This window comes from Paramormyrops kingsleyae, chromosome 4, assembly GCF_048594095.1.
Source record: "Paramormyrops kingsleyae isolate MSU_618 chromosome 4, PKINGS_0.4, whole genome shotgun sequence".
Lineage (NCBI taxonomy): Eukaryota > Metazoa > Chordata > Actinopteri > Osteoglossiformes > Mormyridae > Paramormyrops > Paramormyrops kingsleyae.
The window spans coordinates 21,353,962-21,376,302 of record NC_132800.1 but is presented as its reverse complement, the minus strand read 5'-3'; the positions used below and the strand labels follow the sequence as shown (position 1 = coordinate 21,376,302).

General features: G+C 49.7%; 1 protein-coding gene across 1 annotated transcript in view; it reads left to right on the top strand.

Moving 5' to 3' along the window:
- Positions 1-22,341, top strand: part of ptprn2 (protein tyrosine phosphatase receptor type N2) — a 132,236-nt gene that overhangs the window by 5,106 nt on the left and 104,789 nt on the right. Inside the window, exons 2-3 of the mRNA XM_023804876.2 lie at positions 6,671-6,721; positions 18,684-18,797. Coding sequence (XP_023660644.2) covers positions 6,671-6,721; positions 18,684-18,797 — 165 coding nt within the window. The remainder of the gene's footprint in view (positions 1-6,670; positions 6,722-18,683; positions 18,798-22,341) is intronic.

Here is a 22,341-nt window from a genome sequence, read left to right as displayed (position 1 = left end):
GGGGGTGTTAAAGCTGAGTCTCATTTCAGCCTCTTGCTCACAGAACACCAAGAAGAGAGGCCTCCAGGAATGTGAATGGGCCATCACTGAGTCTCCGTAGTGCCCCCCCCCCAAAAAAAAAGCTGATAGGGACACATTGGACAGCATTGCATCGCCATGGCAATATACCTCTGCTCAACTCAAACCCAGCCTGTGATGATCAGATGAAAAAATATTAAGATTTACACAGGGAATCAAGGTATTGAAATGTACCAGAGGACCAAGTTGAGTCTTTGAAATGTAGAAGTTTGAGCATCGGGCTACCGGGACGATTCTGTGTGGATTCTTCTTGAATTCTCTGGAATGTTCTGAGCAGGGTGGGGAGGGAGATGGCCGGCTCGTGGAGTGCTGCTCCCCGGCCCCTGGGGGCGACCCGCAGTGAGCCCCAGGCCCGCGGGCCACTGCGCACTGTAAGCCCCCCCCCCCCCGAACCCAGAGCAGCAGGTGGCTGCTTTGCAAGCAGGCAGATGGCAGCTCTGTAAATGCATGTCCTTGGCAAATACACAGGGACCATCAGGCCAGGCTGCCCATCATGCACCTTGTTAAAAGTTGTCAGCCATGTTTATTCGCTTTATTTAGATAGTGTGCCGGATTGCATTGTGGCTTTGCAGTGGATCAGTGGGTATAATTTATTTGCATTTGCACAACTGCAGCCATATCGGGATTCTTCTTTTCGCGTGTCCGCTCTCGCTCTGCTTTTCGAGAGCAGCGAGGCCTGGGGTCTGAACTCAGGTTCGGGCCATTTTGGGGGTTAAGGGCTTTGCTCAATGGCCCAGTGGTCATGTGACTATTCTGCTGACAATGTGATTGGAGCTAGCAACCATCTGGTCATAGGCACCACCGCCCTCTGCTGTCCTCAAGTTTATGCAAAGACATTCAGTGCAAGGCTGTAATTATAATATATATAGGCAGAGACACACCCCCACCTCAACATTCAGATGTGCTCACAATGTCCTCCCCAATATATTTTATAACCAGTGGTGGAACAACTGTACACTGGACCTTGGTGCGGAAATGGACCGTGCCCCCCTCCCTTTCCAAATTCACTCCTAGGGCCTGCCTATGCCAGTTGCAGCAGTTGCAGATGATGAAATTTAAGCCTCCAAATATCGTACCCGTCATGCACCGCGGTAGTTATCAAATTACACAAATGTGCTTTTTTCGTTAAATGCACGCCTCAACAGTAGTATATGTCACTGCAGCCTGGAGCCGAGTGGGAGGAGCAATGTTAAGTGGGAGGGGCTTATCCCAAGAGGTAGGAGGGGTTTATACTGAGGGTTTGGGTATCAGATGATAACAGTCTCCTCCTTATAAACCCCTCCCACTTGACATTCGGCTCCTGGCTGCAGCAGTGTGCCTCTGGTCGAAGGGGGGCCCTCGATGTTGCCACGGGGGCCCGTTCCCTGGGACGGCTGCCCCGCCTACCGGTCCACCCCTGATTATAATTACATCCTTGGTCCCCCGTAATGTTGACTTCATGGCTACGGCCTTGGACTGGTGTCCCCTCCAGGGTATTCTTTGGGGGGGGGAGGGTTCAGCTTCAGGCTCCTGTTAATGATGTTATCATGCCTGGGGCGGGGGGGGGGGGGGGGGGGGCAACCAGTTGACCTTGGACCCCTGGAGGTTTTTTTTCTGCCAGCTTGGGTTTTTGGTTCCTCTCCTCCGCTGTCATCTGTCTTTCTTCTGTCATTTCTTTATCTCCCTTTTTCCCCACTTTTGAATTATTCTGTATGAGTCACAGCACCCCCATGCGAAGCGCCTTGGGGTGACTCTGTTGTGAAAGGCGCTATACAGAGCTGAATTGAATTTGCACAACAGCAGACCCTGTGCTGTGTCTCAGACCAGGTCCTTAGGCCCCGATTCTGAGGCGCTCCGCCCCCAGCCGCCCCGGCAGCTGCCGCAGTATCCATCATAAATCCTCCGCCTGCACGCCAGCCGGTTTATCAGCCGCTGACCTGGGTGCAGACGTCTGCCACCATTTACAGTCTCTTTCTCGCCCCGTAACATCGACGGTATACTGTATGAAGTGGCAGCTGAGTGTTTCTTCAGAAACAAACCATCCGTCATGTGTCATGAAATAGCAAAGGTGCACTGGTGGATCCCTAGGAGGGAGCAAAAATGTGGACTGTCTGTGGGTTCCCAAGGACCGGACTGGGAAACACTGGGTTATGGAAAATGGATGAATAATAACAAGAATTGATTTTGTGTAGCCTGTACTCTCAGTCATGCTTTACACGTTCTGTCCTCATTTATACACGCTGAAGTCAAAGAGAGTTTGAGAGATCAAGGACTTTAGATAATAATTCAGGGGATCCGCAGACGAGAAACCTACCACAGTCGAAGCCGGGGAGCGTCGCCGTGACGACCGTCGCCATTGTGACGGTTAGCGTGCGCCGGGAGAGGTTTAGTAAATATTATAATTTTGTTTATATAACCAAAACGATTCACGAGGAGCCCATTTTATCCAGGAGAGGCTGTCGGAGGCAAACTGTTTATTCGGCGCACTTTGCAAACCGGCTTGGTCTGGATCTGTGAAGTGAGTGAGAGTGTAGGAGAGGTAGGGTGAACCGACATGGGAAATTGTTCAGGTCTCTTCAGGAAGGCTTCAGAATACACGAGTACCTGCAACAGCTCTAGTTTCCTTTGGCTCGAGTATTTAGTTTCTTTTCATACATCCCGCTCTGCTTTCCAGTTGCATTCATCATAAAAATAATATATGATTAATGCGTAATGCAGGAAATGAGCACGACTGGTATAGAAATTTTAGCTTGGGGCTAAAGCATAAATCTGCATGAATATCTGAGCAGCCGGGCTCTGTGACAGTTTGTGACAAGGCACAATGACTAAATGATTACAGTGGATCTATGATCTGCAGTATCCATTACAACCGGCTGTATCTCCCGCAGTTTGACATATTTACTTTGCTGGTAAGCCTATTGAATAAATGCTTATACAATTAGCCGTGTACTCTTTTGGATGTTGTCAGTGCACTGAAATAAGGCTTTTTTATCGCTTTGATTGAAGTTTGACCGGGTTTTTGGTCTGATAATGTTAACACGTGCCTGGTACCTCGGGATCCAGACCCGGCACGTCACACCGCACCAAACACGCTCCCTGTTGTTTAAACAGCGCCCACGGCGCTGAGTGCACAAACACACCTAATGTTTGCTCTTGTGGGGCTCTACGTGGCCAGCGCCCTAATTACACCCACCTGCTGACACTAAGGAGCAGGACAAACCCGCCGTTTGTGCAGAGGGTAGGGGGTGTGTCTGCGAGGGCCGAGTGGCCCTGGGGGGCCGGGTGACGCTGGATGGGCCCCCAAGAGCGGAAGGATATTTTAGCTTTGGGGAGGTTTTAGTGTCTAAGCCTGGATGTCGTGCGAGTTCCTTTCTCGGTTCCTCTCACAATCCAAAAACACACATTTTAGGTGATCTGCTGTCTCTGGATCCCGTGATTTTGATGGCATGATCACGTTTGCCTGCGCAGGTGCCCTGCAATGGACTGGCATCCCGTCCCGGGTGTCACCTGCCCTGGGGTCTTATACTTGATTAGGGATCACGGACGTCGGATCGAAGCAGGGCCTGTAGAGAGGATGGAAGAGGCATCGTGTCCTGAGAGGTTACGCTAAGGAAGATCAGCAAACTCCCGCGTGTTCCCCAAAGCAGAAGGCAGCACCGGCTCGATGGCGAACATGGTGGCATCCCAGAATTCCGCTGGGCGTCTGGGGGGGGGGGGGGGGGGTATCAGGCACACCAAAGAGGGGCAGTGAATCACCGTGTCCCATACGGGACGTCCCCTGCCTTGTGCCTCCTGGGATCGGCTCCAGGCTCTGCACAGGATACGCATTTATGGAAGATGGATAGATGGATGTAAGGATGATTAGGAGAATAAAAGCACCGATACAGCGATCTGGATGAATGAGTGACTCCGTCCCTTTAAAATCTAAATGGATTTCTGACGCATGAACCAGCTCATTAATGGAGTTTCTATTTAAGAACGGGGGAGGACTGTGCAGTCACCGGTGGAGGGGGCTGGTCTGTGCGAGCAGGACTCCAGCCCCTGGTGACAGACCCGCTGTAGCAGATCACGTACAGCCTGGGAGCTGTCACACTCCGTCCCTTTAAATAAACACCCTCTTTACCCAGCTGTAAGTCCAAGGTGTTCCAGTCACAACACCAGTACAACCCATTTTTAACTGACGTCACTACAACCACTACTGGGCCGCATGCTTGGTTTAATGCCGTAAAGATTTGACTGCCAGTTCAGAGAGCCAATCAAATGCTTGCATCACTGCCTGAGCTGATAGTATTACTGATTTTAGGCCATGCTGGGCCAATGACAGAGAGACTGTACTATCAAAAAAACGTTTATTGGTCAGTACTGGGGCTTTGTTCTGGGGTTGAGTCGGGAGCTGGGTGTTTGGTGATTTTGAGCTGGTTTTTTTACTGTGGGCAGTCGCAGTATGTACGCACGCGTAGCGTTGTGCGTCGCTGTGCGTGGTAACATGCGCGTGAGATCAAGTGTGCGCACATGTTTGCACATCGGATGTACACATCCATGCGTGCGTCTGCTGCCGGCGTGTCCACATCCAGCCTGGTTCGCATGGACAGACAGAGGCCGCGGGGCCGGGGGGGGTGAAAGGTCAGAGGGCAGCGATACAGGGGCGGCGATTGGGTGGCAGTGTTATAAACAGACCCCCGCCCCCCCCCACTCCAAGCCACTGAGCCTTCAGGCCTGCCCCCCCCCCCCGCTGCCGATGGGGTGATTAATATTCCTTGTGCTCCTTCCCACTGTGCAGATGACGCCAGTCCTGCTCGCGTCCCGCCCCCTCATCGCTTCCCAACCCCCCCACGCCGACCGGCTCTGCACCGTCGCCGTCGACGACAGGCACGGCCTCGCAGGCAGCGTGCACCTGGCTGGGGAGATGAATTAGCATATTGGGAATGGGGGGGGGGGGCATGAGGAAGAAGAGGGTGTGTGTGCGCGAATGTTTTAATAATCCACGGGAAGGCTCGCCGCATCCGCACCGGCCCGCGCTCGCTGCTAATTAGAATTCCTGTGCTAGCCTGGGGTGAGCGATGCACGATGTCTGGGAGGATTAGCAAATAAACGCGACAGATGAACGCAGCAGCAGGCGGCGGGCACAGTCTCCAGGCATAACCAAACGCTCACAGATATGGCATGCTGATGGATTGCGTCGAGTTACGCCTTACGGGTCGTCCTCGGGTCTGTTAAAAAAAAATAAACGTTGTCAGAAAAGCGATCAGCTATCGATTAAGCTGTAACACCCCCACCCCACCCCCCCCGGCTCAGTTTGACGAGGTTTTTCCACCCGCTGAGGCTTTTATTACCGAACGTCATCATGCCGTTCGGCATATTTATGGTTAATTAAAAGTGTCGGTAAGCCCTCGGGGCGCCGCTACGTTTTCTTGTGATTTGTTCTGCCGGTGGCTGCCCCGCATTGTCCCACGGAGCTCAGGGCCCGGAGAGGGGGCCGCGCTGCCCTCGTAGCGCCCGGCCCGAGTCCTCGGCGTCCCCTGAAGTGTCCCCATCGCTTAAATGAAAGCTGTGAGTCAGCCGTCACCTGGAAAGCTGCCCGATCTGTAAACGACTCACACCTGCAAACCCAGGTGCTGCGGCTCGCTGCCCAAGCAATGAGCTCGGTTAATTATGTTAGCACAGAAGCAGAGGCGCCCTCTCCCCTCCCCAGCTCGCCCCCTTGTGGTGTGATTACACACTCCCGGTTTATGTCATGAACTTCACTGTTTTCACACTGTGTGCGTTGTTGACTACAAATCATTTTCAGCGGCGGGGCATGTAAGTTCACCGCCCTGCCCCACGGCAGCAAACGATTTCGCCTCCATTGAGGCCATGATCCTAGTGGGCGGGCGTTCTGCTGTTTCAGCCAATGGGTTCCTTTGCTGCTGCTATGCCCCGCCCCACCTGCCATGCCCCACCCAATCCTGCTCTAGCATATCTCCAGCAGGATATGGGGGCTTGTCTTATAGTGATAAAAATCTTCTCAGGGATGAACAGTCTGCTATTTGTGTCTCTGCCCAACTCTGAAATCAGGCCGTCTTCATCGCCGCCTCACAGAGCCCCTTCATCTCTTTTGGATGGTACTTTTATTCACACTTGTGCTTTATTCTAATCCACCTGATGTCTAGACAAATCGCAAAGCCCGGCAGTACCTGTTTAGGTTGCATAGCAGGTGCCTTTAATCTAAGGGCCTTACAGGGCTTACAGAGCTACCCTGCCTCGCTGTGTTAATGGTCACCTTGCAGTCAGAGCTTCCTCTACACTGGCTGTGCTAATGATTAACTGGTCACAAAGCCAAGGGTTCCTGTTTTTAGCTATTAGGCCCCCTACTGGCAAGAAAGTAGTGTACGGATGTAGTCAGTGGTTAATTTTCCATAATCCATGACCTGTGCTTTTACCCAGAGGAAAGAGTTTCAAAATTACCTATGGAATGAATATAAAGTGGACTGGTTGAACCAAAAATGAACAAAGAACTGCATGTAGAATAAATATTTTGACCTGCTCACCAAAATAAAGGTGGAGGCTTTCGTGTCACCAGGACGTGCTGCCACCTACAGGCCTCTGATGGTATTTCCTTCTCCCTGCTTTCCAGGCTGCCTGTTTGAGGATCAGCTCTGCTCCCCGTACGAGATCTGCACCAACGGTAAGTCAAACGCGGAGGCCACACCTCCCCAAACACATGATTTTGGTCCTGCCGGGGCCCAAGCGGGCCCCAACCCATCTGCTGATAGGCTGAGAAGGCTCGTGGGACGTGAGCGTGGAAGAGGGAGGATAAGGACAAAAGAATTAACCTGAGCGGTCGGATGTGATTAAATCCGTGCAGCGGGGAAGCCAGCCGAGAGGGACCGCCCGGGTCTGTAGGCAGGCGGCGATCGGCGGAGCTGTCCCATCCCTCGCGGAACACAATTTGCCCGCTCATTTCCTGCCCTTTTCAGCCCGGCGAGGTGGCTTGAGTTTCCCTTCAAAGCCTGGTCCTGCTGGTCGTGTGAACCACAGGCTGTGTGAGGCGCTGCTCCAGCCCATCTCTGAGCCCCCCCGCTGCCAGACTGCGGCCGCCGCTGCTGTCTAACTCGCCACTATCACTCCCGATATTATCGTCACCCTCTAGTGTTTCATCTGCTGATGTCAGAACCTGCCGCTGTTTCAACCTCCTACCGTCTGACGTCTTATAACCTTCCGGTAGTATGTCCTGTGGGGTTAGAATCAGAATCAGAAAGATCTTCATTGGCCACGTATATTAAATATACAAGGAACTGTACAGTGGGTGAACTCTGGTTTAACATACAACCTGCAAGACAATTTAGTAGTATGAACATTTTGCACATGCTTTTCACACTATACTGTCTACTGATGCAGTTCTGTAATCTTCTGGCGTTACAGTTTATAACAGCAGAAGGCTGTAAGTATTGTGACTTGCTAGTTTTACAACATGCTAGTGTTGCAGTGTGACTTTCTGGCAGGGCAACTTCTCAGGTGAGGTTTTAGACAGTAAGACGGGTGGGTAGATTCTACGGGGAGATAAACACTGGGAAACGCTAACCAGAAAGCGCGCGGCCCGGATCCGATTTGGAAAGCTGAGCGTGTTCATTAGGCATTCGTAACGCTGATTCGTAAGGCTGGTGGGTGACAGGGCTGCGGTTCCCCTTCCCGGCGCGTCGCTGGGAAATCGCGGCATGCCGATTGATGAACTGGGACGGACGCTGTGTCACATCCCTGAAGGAGTAACCTGGTTTTTTTAGCATCTCTCCGCTCACTCACTCTTTGGAAGGTCCCCCCCTGGGAGGATAGGATGCTTCCCTCCTGCCTGTAAGCAGCTTTCAGCCTGTTGTCAGTAACTCCTTAGCGCTGCCGGGCAGCCAATCATTCCGACTTATGCAAATCAGGAATAGAATAATTAGACCTTTTTCCTGCTCAGGTGCGTTCAGCAGAGAAGCGGGAAGAAATTGTGTTTGACAGTATCCTACAGCTTCCCCGACATCCCTGACAGGTTTACGTTTTTGAAGACAACCCTCACGCCTCTAAAAAAAAAACAACGTAATTGTGCTGATGGGCTGCCTAGCAACAGCGGGAGATGGTGCAGAGTCGGTTGGCATGGAAACGGCCGGATCCTCTGTTGTCTCCCTTGTGTTGTCTTGGCTCAGGTCTGTTCATGGGACATTAACGCCAGGTTCGTTTGACATAGGTGGTCAGGTCCAGGATTTGTAGGAAGCAGAGGGCAAAGCGTGTCTCTGCCATTGACCAGGAGTACCACGGCATACGGATCGAGGACGCGTGTTATGTCATGTCAGTGAGGCAGGTGGCCAATTACCTTCTGACAGGGCAGTTGGCGGAAGACCTAGGACGGCCCAATCGAGTCTAGTACACAGAACGGCATATGAAGCATCACTGATGTTGAGGTTGCCATGACAACGTTTGTAGGGACATGCCAATCCCCGTCTACTCTAAAAGATTCTGTATGTTTACCTAAACTAATTTTGCAGTTAAGTTTTGGACTCATGGGGAAGGTCCGTAAAAAATGTAAGCGGCGTAGGATTATCTCTTGTGTGGCCTTGAAGTTCATCCACGTGGTACCTAAGACTGTAGCTCTCAGATGGATGCTAATAGCTGCACTTGTTCATGTACCCTTACGACAGGTATTGTTCCTGAGGAGTCTGTCAATAGCCCAGCTTCCGAGGGAAAGATTTAATGCTTAGTTAGCTTCACTGCCACGGTTAATGCAGTTGAACAGAGTCGGCTGTTTTTCCCCCTCCGCAGTTCCCCTGGTAGTTTCGGATAAGTGCTTTCGATGAGATGCGCACTTCCGGATTTCAGGAAATCGCAGGAGGTCGGGGGTTATGTGTCGCCTCGGTTCATCGGCCTTTTCCTGAAACCCAGCTCGGTGTTCCTGGGAAGGCGGGGCCTCCGCACTGTCGGGCGCCGGTCCGTTCTTATGACATCGACTTTTGCCTCAGAGTGCATCCCACTGCTAATAGAGGATGGAACAAATTCTGCTAAATGCCCGACCGTGCTCCCGCCGCTCGGGAAGATGGAGCACTGTACATTTCCCGCGACTCCCAGCAGCTTTGGAAATCTATTGTGCCCCTCCATTCCCTCAGCAAACCCATTGTGCTAATGGCAATGACACTCCTCCGGCATGTTAGCGAAAATCCGCCCAGCGGGAGACCCACAGCTACCCAGTGTGGCTCTAGAACAGAAGAGTGATACTGTGGATTTGTACCCCATTGTTTCTTCATGAGACGCACAGACGCGTATACAGGTGACAGCAGGACTGAGGGTCACAGTGCACAGCTGGCCAGTGTCCAGCACCCCTGGAGCAGTTGCAGTTAAGGGCCTTGCTCAAGCTCATGTTACTTTTTTTTTTTACCTACACAAAAATGTTCTGAGGGCAGAAGGAATAATGATTGGTTCAGAGACGTAACCAATCAGGTTAGAACATAAGAACATAAGAAATTTACAAACGAGAGGAGGCCATTCGGCCCATCAAGCTCGTTTGGGGAGAACTTAACTAATAGCTCAGAGTTGTTAAAATCTTATCTAGCTCTGATTTAAAGGAACCCAGGGTTTTAGCTTCCGCTACACCAGCAGGAAGACTATTCCATACTCTGACTACACGCTGTGTAAAGAAGTGCTTCCTCAAATTTGTTTTAAAATGTTCTCCCGCTAATTTCCACTTATGGCCACGAGTTCTAGTATTTAGACTAATATTGAAATAGTCATTTGGCTGAACAGCATCCAGACCCGTTAGAATCTTATAGACCTGAATCATATCCCCCCTTAGTCTCCTTTGCTCAAGGCTGAACAGATTCAGTTCCGCTAATCTCTCCTCATAAGACATTCCTCTAAGACCAGGAATCATTCTCGTAGCTCTTCGTTGCACCTTTTCCAAGGCAGCAATGTCCTTCTTAAGGTATGGTGACCAAACCTGCACACAGTATTCTAGGTGGGGTCTTACCAAGGAATTATATAAGTGTAACATCACCTCCCTTGACTTAAACTCCACACATCTAGAGATATAACCCAACATTCTGTTCGCCTTTTTTATTGCTTCCCCACACTGGCGAGAGGGGGACATGGAAGCATCAACATACATACCGAGATCTTTCTCGTAATCAGCTACCTTTATTTCAGTGGAACCCATAAAATATCTGTACTTTATATTTCTGCTCCCTGCATGGATTACCTTACATTTATCTGTGTTAAATTTCATCTGCCATGTATCAGCCCATTCGCTAATTAAATCCAGATCCCGTTGAAGCTTCTCTGCTGCTAGATTAGTATCTGCTACCCCGCCCACCTTAGTGTCGTCTGCAAATTTAACCAGTTTACTGTATGTATTTGTGTCAATATCATTAATGTAAATTAGGAACAATAGAGGTCCTAAAATTGAACCCTGCGGTACCCCACTATGAACGGAGGCCCACTGTGACATTGTGCATCTAATAACTACTCGCTGCTTCCTGTCAGTTAGCCAGTTTTTGATCAATGAGGTGGGTCCAAGCAACTAGAGGGGGCAGGGCAAACAAATCGGATGTCTTGGTCCCGCCTCTTCTAGTTGCTTGGACCCACCTCATCTGCAACCTGATTGGTTATGTCTCTGAACCAATCATTTTTACTACTGCCCCTAGAACAGTGTTATTTAAGTAAAACCTCCATGAGCCTTGCTCAAGGGCCAAACGGTAGTATGGCTCTGCTGGCCAGAGGGGGTGTTGGAGATGTAGGGGGTATCTTTATCAGGTGGGCTCTGGTGGGGACAATGATCACATGGTCCGAATTAAATTGTGTTTCGCTCCGGAGTCCACCAGTATCGCAGTATAGTAGGTTTATCTTTATGGGAGTTACAACCAGACAGTTTCGGGTGATGGGGGGTGTATTTTTAAAGGGGAATGTTTTTTGTAAATTTCTTCCCATGGGGGAATGGCGTTCATGCGCATCCCGTTACAGCTCGAGCCCTAACCACACGCCGCCTTACGCCCTCTGTGGAGTAGTTAGGGTCCAGAGCTCTTCTGTGTTTCCTTTACGCCGCGTTATTTACTGAGTGATGGGCCGCCCCGCCCCGCCTGTACAGGGGCCAAACACAGAGCCCGACACCTGGTTCGCCATTCCATGTTTAGCTCCATTTAGAGATGCTGGGTACCTGCTGTTATACCATCAAACCGGCAGCAAGGCACTTTCTCTCCTCCACTGAACTATCAAGCTGTGTAAATGGTTCAACTGTCCCACCGCTATGGACAGAAGCACATATTACGGCATAAATGATAAATAGGGACCGAGCGCCATCTTATTCCCTCGCCACCCCCGGTCACAGTCAGCCAGTTGTGGCTGTTTTTCCACCAGGCTCCGTGTCACAGGTGATGGTGCTGTAAATGGAGCGCTGATCTTTGACAAATGTCGCCTCTCAAACTCTCTGTAGGTTTGTATATTTGTCCTAATTCAGCTGGTGCTCTATCCACATGATAGATGTGTAATGCTTCAGCGACAGTCCCCATCCCGCTTTGTGGAACGGGGTGATGTTTGTCAGCCGGAGACACCATTTCAGTCTCCACCTTGTGGCCATTTTCGTGTATCACATCATTTGAAACGCCAAGAGACGAAAATTGTGCAAGTTACACTATCCATAATTGTGGCGCTTCTTTATATAAATGTAATTTACGCACTTGAACGAAACCATACACGAAAACTAGCAACTATCTATACAGCATTATAATTACCAAGTAGCGTATTAATAAAGGGTTTATTTCAGATACTGTTAGCATTTGTCACCGCTGGTTATCGCATAATTTTGTTTCTGGAGAGTGAAAATGATCCCTGCTGTTTTTGCACTGGACCTCTAATGTGATATATGCCGTGAATGATAATGACAGCTTAGTCAGCCGCTCGGCGGCCACTCGGCGCCTGACGCGGGGATGCGCGCTCATTCAGCGTGGAAAGGGAAATGCTTCTGTGCAGCATCCGTAACCGACACTTATCACATTTGGGTCATTTTATAGCTACATTACACACACACAAAAAAAAATCTACTTTTGTTTAACGTATAGCATTTCAAATAAGGCGTTTTAACGAAATCACATAATCAGTAAGACGTGTGATACAAACGATCATGAAAAGAGTAAAACACCTGAGCCGTGTATTAAAACATGGATCAACCTTTTTAAACCAATTAAATGTGGTTTAAAATGCACCGCACCAGGGGACCCCCTAATAGTGACGCGTGGTCTTTACCTAAGGACCGGGTTGTTTTAATACTTCTTATTTAAATAGGCCTATTTCTGTCTCCGAAACGTCTCTCCGGATCCCAGCCCGAAAATCCATGCGTTAAATGACTGAATATGACTGGGAGCACAGACATTAACCCCGGCGTGAACCGGTAATGCCAAATATAAAGGTACATTTGATGATAAAAGTCTCTGGCCAAACAGCGGAATTGCCCCTACTAATAATAATAATTATTGGTTTGATTGTTTATTGTCATGTATTCGATAGGCTGCGGATCCCCCTAGCGGGAGCAGGATGAATGGATGCATATTAGGATCAGAATCGCGCCTTAAGTGGCTTCACGCCAACTCCTCATAGAATGAACCTGAGCGCCACATCGCATTTTTGACTCAGCTTAATATTTAAATGAGATACAATCGATTAAATAGAAAGTAGACATGGTAATAATTAATCATCTGAACTAATGATCGCTGTGTTAAAATAGACGGAGGATTAGCTGTTTATTTTAACTTACGACATCAGTCTGAGCATCACCGGTGCTTGTTTTAAGCCCCGTGTTTTATTTGAACTGTACACTCATTAAATCGGCTGTACTTTCATTAGATCGGCAAATTAATTAACAGCTATAAGCTGAAAGAAAAGCCAACATACGCTGTCAGTCTCTTTGCCTTGGATTTGAAAAAGTAGTACAGATGTCCGATCGTAATCCTATGTAACAGAGCGAAGCATCACAGTGAGTGTTTTTAAAGTCTTTAACTGCTTTTATGTAGATATATAATAATATATATGTATAATGTATTGAAATAGTCGTGTGAATTGATAGGCAAGGAGATAATTGATTGTAGTAGCCTTGAGGGAGGGGTACAAGCGACGACGATGATGATGATGATGATGATGAGTTATGCCACGGGGAGGCGACATGGAGCAGAGTTAAAGCGGCCCGTCGCAGAGAACAGCAGAAGAGCGCAGAAGGGCTGTAAAAAAAAAACAGGAGACAGAAGGTCGGCGGATCGCAGCACAGCGAAGCGGGGATGCAGTCATGCTCAGTGCGAGCGGAGACAGACGGAGCGGGGCAGACGGCGAGGCGAGGAGGACGGCGCGGAACGGCGGGCATGTAGGCCGGCGTAAGCCAGCCGCAGCTGGGCTGTCGGGGAGCTGGGTGGAGGTGGAGGAAGAGGAAGAGGAGGAGAGCAAATGCCTTTCTATAGATAGAACAGACAGTAGTGCTAGATGTCGACCGTGGGTGTGCCGTGGGTGTGTGATGCAGGTCCGGTACACAGATGTCAGGCATGAGGAAAATAAACCAGCTATCACACACACACACACACACACACACACACACTTCCTGTCATCATCCTGTCATAATCACTTCAGGCGCATTTTCGGCCATCATAACGGACCGACAGAACGGCAGTGATTACTTTGGATTTAATTGTTAAAGTGGGACTTTGTCTGAAGGACCAGACAAGCGTGTTAGAAGGGCCAAATCATCTTATTCACTTCTGAGCTCCAAACCCATCTACAGGCACTGACCCAAAAAGTTCTGGTCCAATTCTGGGCTCTCATTTATACACTGTGCATATAAACAGATCTGTGTGTAAACTGTGCACGCTCACATTTTTACACATATACAGTGGTATTTATCAGTTTTGTCCTGTGCATAGAAATGTGCATATACATATTTACAAATACTCCCAGTCACACAAACCTTTAGCAGCAGAGAAGTATATCTGTTGTAAACCGGTCGGCACCTTGGAAACGCTTAGATCCCGCTTAACCCTCACACCTCAATAAACAAATAGAATCATCTAGTTATGTTCACGCATAGTGTGTGCCGGCAGCTCACGCTAATGACAAGGAATCGTTCCTAAGTCATATGAGGTCTATGTCCAAAGACATAATATATCGCCGTCACTTAATATACGGTTTACAAGACAGCTGATGTGTCTGGCTCAATTTCAGCAACATTCACCTGTCGGTCTATGTTGGTGCTCGACACACGTTACTTGCTGCAGCCAGTCAAACTGAACCACAACATTACCGTACCTATTTCTGATTGCCCGGCCTCATCCATGGGTGGTGGAGCTGCACTGTCATTGTCACCAGCGGGAATGATTCCTGTTAGGGACATTTCGCTTATGATGGCAGGTGTGTCGCCATCCTGCGGTGACACTGACGTGGTACATGGGCCACCCCCCCCGTGGCACAGACGTGGGATCTGTGCGCCGCGGCAGTTCTTTGCGGTCACTCTCAGGTCTCGTTACGGGTGACACAGCATTAACTGCACGTGTCACCTGTGCCCCTTGCCAGGTCCTTCTCTGTGACAGGCCACTGGTAAAGGTGGCCACACACTGCCCATTTTTTTCTCCATTATGTCTAGCAAAACTTTCACCTCATTCTTGGTTAAGTTCTGTTTTTTTCCCCGCTTTAGTTTAAAAAAAAAAAAAAAAGTTTTTCGTTAGCAAAATACAATTACAAAACAGCAATACAAGTGTATAGTGCAAAATATATCATAAACAGGAATAAGGATATAGGAGTATATGTCTCGTCAAAGTTTCCTCTCCCTACTGTGCAGTTTGACGTGTTATTCAGAAGTGATATGCCTATATATGGTTATTGAGGGTGTTTATTTAAATTACGCAGGAGTGATAAATACCAATTTCCCTCTGTACCAGTGATTCATATGCACACATTTAGGACTTGATCCACGCACACTTGGATAAATGAGGCCCCTGGTTCCCCACGGCCCAGTTGTTTGTGTGTTGTGGAGTTCTTCGTTCCTCTAAGGAGTTTGTGCCATTTCATTCCCTGGATGCTCTCGCCCAGATCCGCTGGCTCCACCCCAACATACTTTCTGTGACTCAATCCATTGCTCTTGCATCTACTCAGCCTGACTCTGTTATCGACTGTATAGTCTGGACACGGGGATTCGGAGCCTTGGGAGGCCACTGTTACCGCTCGGCCGCAGGGCCGCTCCCAACCGGAGACCCCGCGACATGTTTACTGGCAATCCTGTTTCCCTTCGTGCCTTAGAGTCGAGATGGCTACTTCTCCCTCATAGAGAGCATAGAAATAATTATCCTTTTTTTTTTTTTTTTTTCTTTCGTAAATTGAACAGAAAATGGTCGGAAATATAAAAAGCCATCTGTTCCAGTTTGCCAGTAGCTTGAAATAGTCAGCATTGTTTTTTCATATGTAAAAAAAAAACATTGTCGCAAGCTGTGAATCGCAGAGGGATATTTAGCACAGTGCCCCCGGTGGCCGTGAGCGGAGGCAGATGGAGCAGGCCGTTTGTCTGTCTGAGAGGAAGTCAGGCCTGCTGGTCACGGGGTCACTCCCGTTAGGGATTAGTCAATTACTTTAATTAATGAGTTGCTGGGGACATGTTTTTTTTTTCTGTGCTGCTCGCAGATGTACACAGGTGGATTAATTTAAGACGGATGGGGGGGTCGCGCGTGTCCGGGGGTGAGGCAAACTCAGGCGACTTGCTATCAATCAAACGTAACTCTGACTTCTGTTTTTTTCTCCGGTCCGGAACAGACGGCCAGGCGCTCATGCCTTGGTCCAGCCTCCTCTCCACGACCTGACGCCTGTTTTGTTGTCTTTTGCGTGTTTCCATCTGCTGATGAGATTACGCCCCCCCCCCACCACCACACCCCCTCCCTTATCCCATATCCCATGATTATTTTCAACCTCTGTTGCCCACAGCAAGTCTTCTAATTATCGAAAGCTGCCTGCTAGTGTGTACAGAGAGAGCTACCTGACAAACCTCGCGTTTCCTTAAACACTCTGCCACCTGGTGGAGAAAAAAAATGAAAATATTAAGCGTCTTGGCGTTATTACGCAGCGGTTCTAGCTGAGTCGGCTTCCAGATTCTCCCCGGCTACAGCCTAAGCCATAAATCAAGCTGAAGAAAGCTATTACTGAACCGCCGCTTCGGGGATCTCTCTGTGACAGCGGACAGAGTTAAGCATTCGTGGGGGTGATTATGACCCATCATTGTAACTGATCCTTTGTAGAACATTCATACCCACACTGTCAAGTTAGAAATGTGCAAAAGCACAGTGATAAGAAACTATTTGTTAACTTCCCGTTTAATTAAGCAAACTGTCAGTATTATACACTCTTTGTATCTTTTTATAAAATGTAATATTGCAGGCCAGTGTGTGGCAGTGTGGACGGCCTCGTGCGGCGAGGTGTGGACGGCCGGGATTGGATCTGGCCGTCCACATCACATGGGGATCTCGTCCCTAATCGCAGGGTGACGGTTAAAATGGGGAATACCTAAAAATAGCTTTCGCCGGGCTGATTGCAATCATTTCGCCGGGATAAAAGCTCGACCTGATTAGCTGATGCCGCCTCTCGCCTCGACTGCGACGGCGGCACGGGGCTCAGCCGGGCGCTAAGCCAGGAGACGTTCCGGAACGTTCCGTCGGCTTCCAGGGGCACTCTGGTGTCCGCGGATCTCACAGGCGCCGGCTTTTACGTGGCTGATCGAACACTGCGAGGAGGAAGGAAAGCGAAGCCGTCACGGTGGGTGGGTGGTGGGGGGGGGCACGGGGTGAAACGCGGCCAAGAGCCCCACATGGGAGTAACTGGTCTGCCAAGGCTTTTTTCATTTTTTTTTTGTGATTATTGCTGAGGAGGGACTTCTTGTGACAATCTCCACCTCTAAGGTCCCAAGAGACAGGGACACCCTCGGTCATCAGGCTGGGGTCCCTCTTAGACCCAGTAGATACATTTGCATACTTTACAAATCCCACACAGGCCTAGATATGAAGATGAGCAGCGCTTGACGTTCCCGTGTCTCATGTCTAGTCTGACCACTCCCACTTTCCCGTTTTCAGACGGAAAATGATCGTCGGCCCCCTTCCGTGACGATGAGAGTATAAATATCCCCCCGAGATCGTGTCTCTTTTAGACTCCGTCATCCACCCTCCCCTCGGGCCCAAAAAACACAGTCCCCTGTCTTCCGGCCGAGACAGCATCTGGACCGTGTCGCCGACCACGGCGGGCTGGAAACGCGGACTCTTCCTGCCGCTGTGAAGATGGCCGTTTGTAGATAAAGCCTCCTTATAGACGTCGTGCTGCTCAGCTAAACCCTGATATGATTCCGTCGGAAACGCCATCTGTCACCACCCAAGCTGAAGATCAAGATGTGCGTGACTGTGCAGTTTGTCAATGATGACGTCATTTCCGAGGCCTCTGAACAGCAGGTGGCGCTGCGGTTAAAGAACTGACTGTGTACCAAAAAAAGCCTAAATTCCATGGGAAGACCACAGACTCATCTTGTTTTTTTTAAATGAAAAATACAGTCAATACCTTTGAAATATATATGCAACTCCTTTAGATTGAGTGTTTTCAAAAAGTTTGTCAGCCACTCCGCTGAACGAAATGCTTTCTTTTCCATGATTGAAATTTTACTCATTATGTGTGTTTTGTTTTTCCCCTGAATGCGATTTGACACGTTGCGTCTGACTATGATTTTTTTTTCTCTAACAGCAGGACACTAAACATTTGCTACTTAAAACAAATGGGCCTTGATGTTATTTGCTGACGTCCTGTTTCGCGGGGACCGAAGCTCGCAGCCGCATACCTCATGGGTCACTGTGTCACTGACTGATGGCTGCCATTAACTGGTCACTGCGCTGCATTAAAATGTCTGTTTCCAAGGACCCGACTGCATGTAAAAATATGGGTGTCGGAGGTATTAGAGTGACGAGTGTGTCTCTGTCAGCCCACCGATCACTTGGACGTGGTAATGGGTTTGACAGGGGGAGAGCAGTCATTACTTTTACCTGGACCACCCCAATGTTGTCCCTGGCCTGTCCCTGTGCTGTCCCTGTGTTGTCACTGGCCTGTCCCTGTGCTGTCCCTGTGTTGTCTCTGGCCTGTCCCTGTGCTGTCCCTGCATTGTCCCTGACCTGTCCCTTTGCTGTCCCTGTGTTGTCCCTGTGTTGTCCCCATGCCGTCCCTGTTCTGTCCCTAACCTGTCCCTGTGTTGTCACTGGCCTGTCCCTGTGTTGTCCCTGGCCTGTCCCTGTGCTGTCCCTGTGTTGTCTCTGGCCTGTCCCTGTGCTGTCCTTGCATTGTCCCTGGCCTGTCCCTGTGTTGTCCCTGGCCTGTCCCTGTGCTGTCCCTGTGTTGTCTCTGGCCTGTCCCTGTGCTGTCCCTGTGTTGTCTCTGGCCTGTCCCTGTGCTGTCCCTGCATTGTACCTGGCCTTTCTTAATGCTGTCCCAGTGCTGTCCTTGGCCTGTCCACATGATGTCCCTGTGCTGTCCCTGTGTTGTCCCTGTGCTGTCCCTGTGCTGTCACTGTTCCATCTTCAGTATTGGCCTGGTGCCTGTGATGGGGGCTTCGACTGAGCTCTGCATTTTCTTCTCTCTTGCAGATGGAGTGTTTGGGAGGTGCTCGCCAGTCCCAGTGACAGACCTGTACACCTACCAGGTCTCTCCAAACGTCCTGCAGCGCTTGAGGACCCTTCTGCAGAGGCTGGCTCACAGAAGTATGTGTTGTTCATTCCTCCACCATCCCATGCCCTGCATGCCGTCTCACAATGAACTCTCTGCTTCTTTCACTCTCACCCACAATAAAATATCTTCTTCGCTTAGACTCACAATAAATATCTCTTGTCTTCACTCTGACCTGTAGTGGTGGGCTCCTCTTACATTAAACTCGATTTCCTGCAAATATCCGTGACTTCTTGTAGAAATAAGAGCCACCTTAAGGTGAGTATGAGTGAATCTCTGGAGGCTTTATTCTACGTGTCAGCAGAAAGCAGAATTATTCCGATTTTGAAGCTCAGCTCTGTAGTCTCTTCTTGGGGGGGTTTGTGGATGTGTGCTATTAGTGTCCTGTAGTTACCATATTGTACTGACAGGGGGCAACAAATCCCTTTACATTAAAGAGCCAGCCTTCAATTTCGTCATCAGAAAAAAACCCAGAAAAACCATAAATCACATTCTTTTCCATAGAAAACAATATGTAAACTTTGTTGTGTGGTCTGATCATTTGCTTGGGTCACATGACTAACCTTTTGCACTGACACCTAGACTAACTGTTCTCAACAGGTGCTGTGCATTAACTCAAAGGAGGTGAAGTGCCTTCATTAGGCAGAAAGGCTCACATCCCCAACACAGACCACAATGTCCTTTCCCTCACCTTCATCTCATCTGAAGGATAAGCATCGTTTCGTGGGCCTTTTCTCTGTCTACGCGTGATTGACGATATCTGGACCTCTGCCGTGGGGAACAGTCATTATTACTGGCAGCCATAATTTTAAAAAGACGTGGCGATTGAGTCGTGATCCATAGTGATGCAGGTGCCTGGGTGCCCTCCGTCGGAACAGCACAGCCTGTGATGTCGCTCGGGGGGGGGGCAGGAGCGCCCCTATTTCCCCTCCTTTGTCGAGCTTTTCTGCAGTCCTGCTGGGAGATTGGATCACAGCGGAGAGGCTGAAGCATCCCTGGGACGACCCCCCCCCCCTTAGTGATCGGCGTGCCTGGCCCCCATCTCCTCCACCGCGAAGCTGCCATGATGAGAGCAGTTTAGCCTTTAGCGTTGCCGTGGGGCGGAGCGGGGGCGGGCGGGAGCGGAGTCAGTTCGCCGTCTGATCACGCCATTATGCAGCTGTCAGCCTTCGCCGGGCTGCGGCTCTCCGCTTAATCGCCGTGAAGAGGTCCGGACGTGTTGGACAGGAGCTGCTCTGCAAGGCTGCTCAGTAACACTTTATTCAAAGTAGCCATCATGATGCATTATAGATACCTTCATAATGCATTCGTAAAGTATTATAAACATGGATATAACTGTATATTAAAAGGCATAGCACACTATAGCCATGTTTATTATGCATTATGAATGCTCTGTGAAGCTCTCATCTATAATGCACTATAAATAACTTGATAATGCAGTACAAAGCATCCTTAATTCTTATACTGACCATTATAATGAATTATGAAGGTATTCATAGTGCATTATAGATGAGAGCTTCATAGAGCATTCATAATGCATAATAGACATGGCTATAATGTGTTTTGCCTTTTTATAAATAGTTACAGCCCTGTTCGTAATACTTTATGAACATATTATAATGCCTTATGATGACTACTTTAATTAAAGGGTTACCGGTTGTTCTTCCTGTCGGTTTTTGAATTTGCAGCCTGTCGTGGGATGACTTAAACGGAATGACGATGTCATTTTCTCTGCAGTCTTGTCACATGCATAGAGACACATGTGCAGCAGTTACGCGCCAAGTGGCAATGGACTCCAGGTAGACTGAGCCAATCTGAAACCAGCACGGTCACACCACCCCCACTATAGGACCAAATCAATGAACGTGAATCTGATCTCTTTCTTAACAATACCACTGTACCCCCCCCCCAAGCTGTTTGCCGAACCAGAATCCCGAAGCACCCGAATTATGGTGTTTGTTCTATGATGATGTTCTCTGTCAGCTTCTTTGGTTTGAGGTGCTGGTCGTTATGGAAGATGTTACTGCTTAACCCTCTCAGACTAACCTTAGCTTGGAGAATGCGGCTAACCGTCCATCTCTGCAGGGCTGGTGCACCTGTGGCTTTAAGTCAGCTAAAAGGCGGAGAATTAGCGCTATTTTTAGCGTGGTGATCTACGACGGCCGGGGTGATCTATTCCGAAGAGGCACTTCGCAGACACTCAGCCTTGCCTCATCGCTGTCGGCGCAGATAGGCTTAGTGAAGTAGACGCGCTATCAAGCGCGTCGTGTTCATTACGCGGCACTTTGCACCAACGTCGCGCGGCGGTCCAACGGTCGCCGATCCGCTAGACGGCCCTCGCTCCCGACGGCTTGATTAGCTCCTCGTCGGGGAGCCGTTGATTAACGAAGCCACCCTAGCGGATCCGTCCTTTGGAAATGAACGCCAGCGTCTCCTCTGTCAAAATCCTGCCCCTCCCCCCTCCTTTAGTGCACGATGCTTTTTGGGGCTTTTTGCTTGGCCGTTGAGGAGGTGGGAGCCCTATATGCATTTTCGGGCAATGTCAGAGAACGGGATGTTTCTCAGGTGATCGGGAAACATCATCCAGAGTCGCCTTAAAGCAGGGTTCTCCAACTCCAGTCCTGGGGAGCTACCGTCCAGTAGGTTTTCTATCCTACCTGGCTTCTGATGAGCCACACCTGTTCTCAGGTAAATACCAGGAGCAGGTGTGGCTCATCAGTAGCCGGGTAGGATAGAAAACCTGCTGGACAGTAGCTCCCCAGGACCGGAGTTGGAGACCCCTGCTTTAAAGAGAGAGAAGCCAGTTTCCCTCCCGTACTGGAGACTGCATTCCTCAGGCATCCTCCCTAGATCTACCTCTTAAGCAGTGACCATAGACTCCTTTAGTTTGTTGTTAATATACAGATGTTCAAATGGGTGTAAGGCTCAGTGGCACCTGCTGCTCTGTGTTCCTGACACCCCCCCCCTCCCCCCCCCCCACCACCTGATCACGTGATCTGCGTTCTTGGCAGTGGTGGCAACCCGGAGCACCAAGCAACGCGGTTAGCCAGCCCTGGGCGCTGTGCCGCGAGCTTGTCGCGGCACCGTGATGGATTACAGTGACATTAAAACAAAGCCTTGCCGTTTGTCTTGCCCTGAAGGAAGGCCCCGCGCGATCCATTTGAGAGCAGTCTATCTTCCTCTACCGCGCACCTAAGAGCTTGCTGTCTTCCTGACAAAGGGACAGCGGAGGGGGACCGGCTAATAAAGGGCCGCACCTCTGCGGGAGTCATGCAGGCTGGCCACGGCTAGTGACATTTTAGTGGCTGTTTTCGGAAAATTTCCACTCGTCTGGGGATCTGCATCACGCGAATGATAATGAACCATAAGGACCTCCGAGACCCAGTGGAGTTCTGCTCTCGATTGCGGGCCGGTAAATCGTGCCAATAATGGAGGACGGTCTCTCCCCCCCAAACTCTGGCTGTCCTGAAGGTGGACGCCGGCTTGTCACCGTGAAGCGAGATGCCCCACTTGTGTCCCGGCGGATGCCGTGAAATGATTGGCTGAGAAGTAGGGCAAACATTAAGACTGCAGCATTTC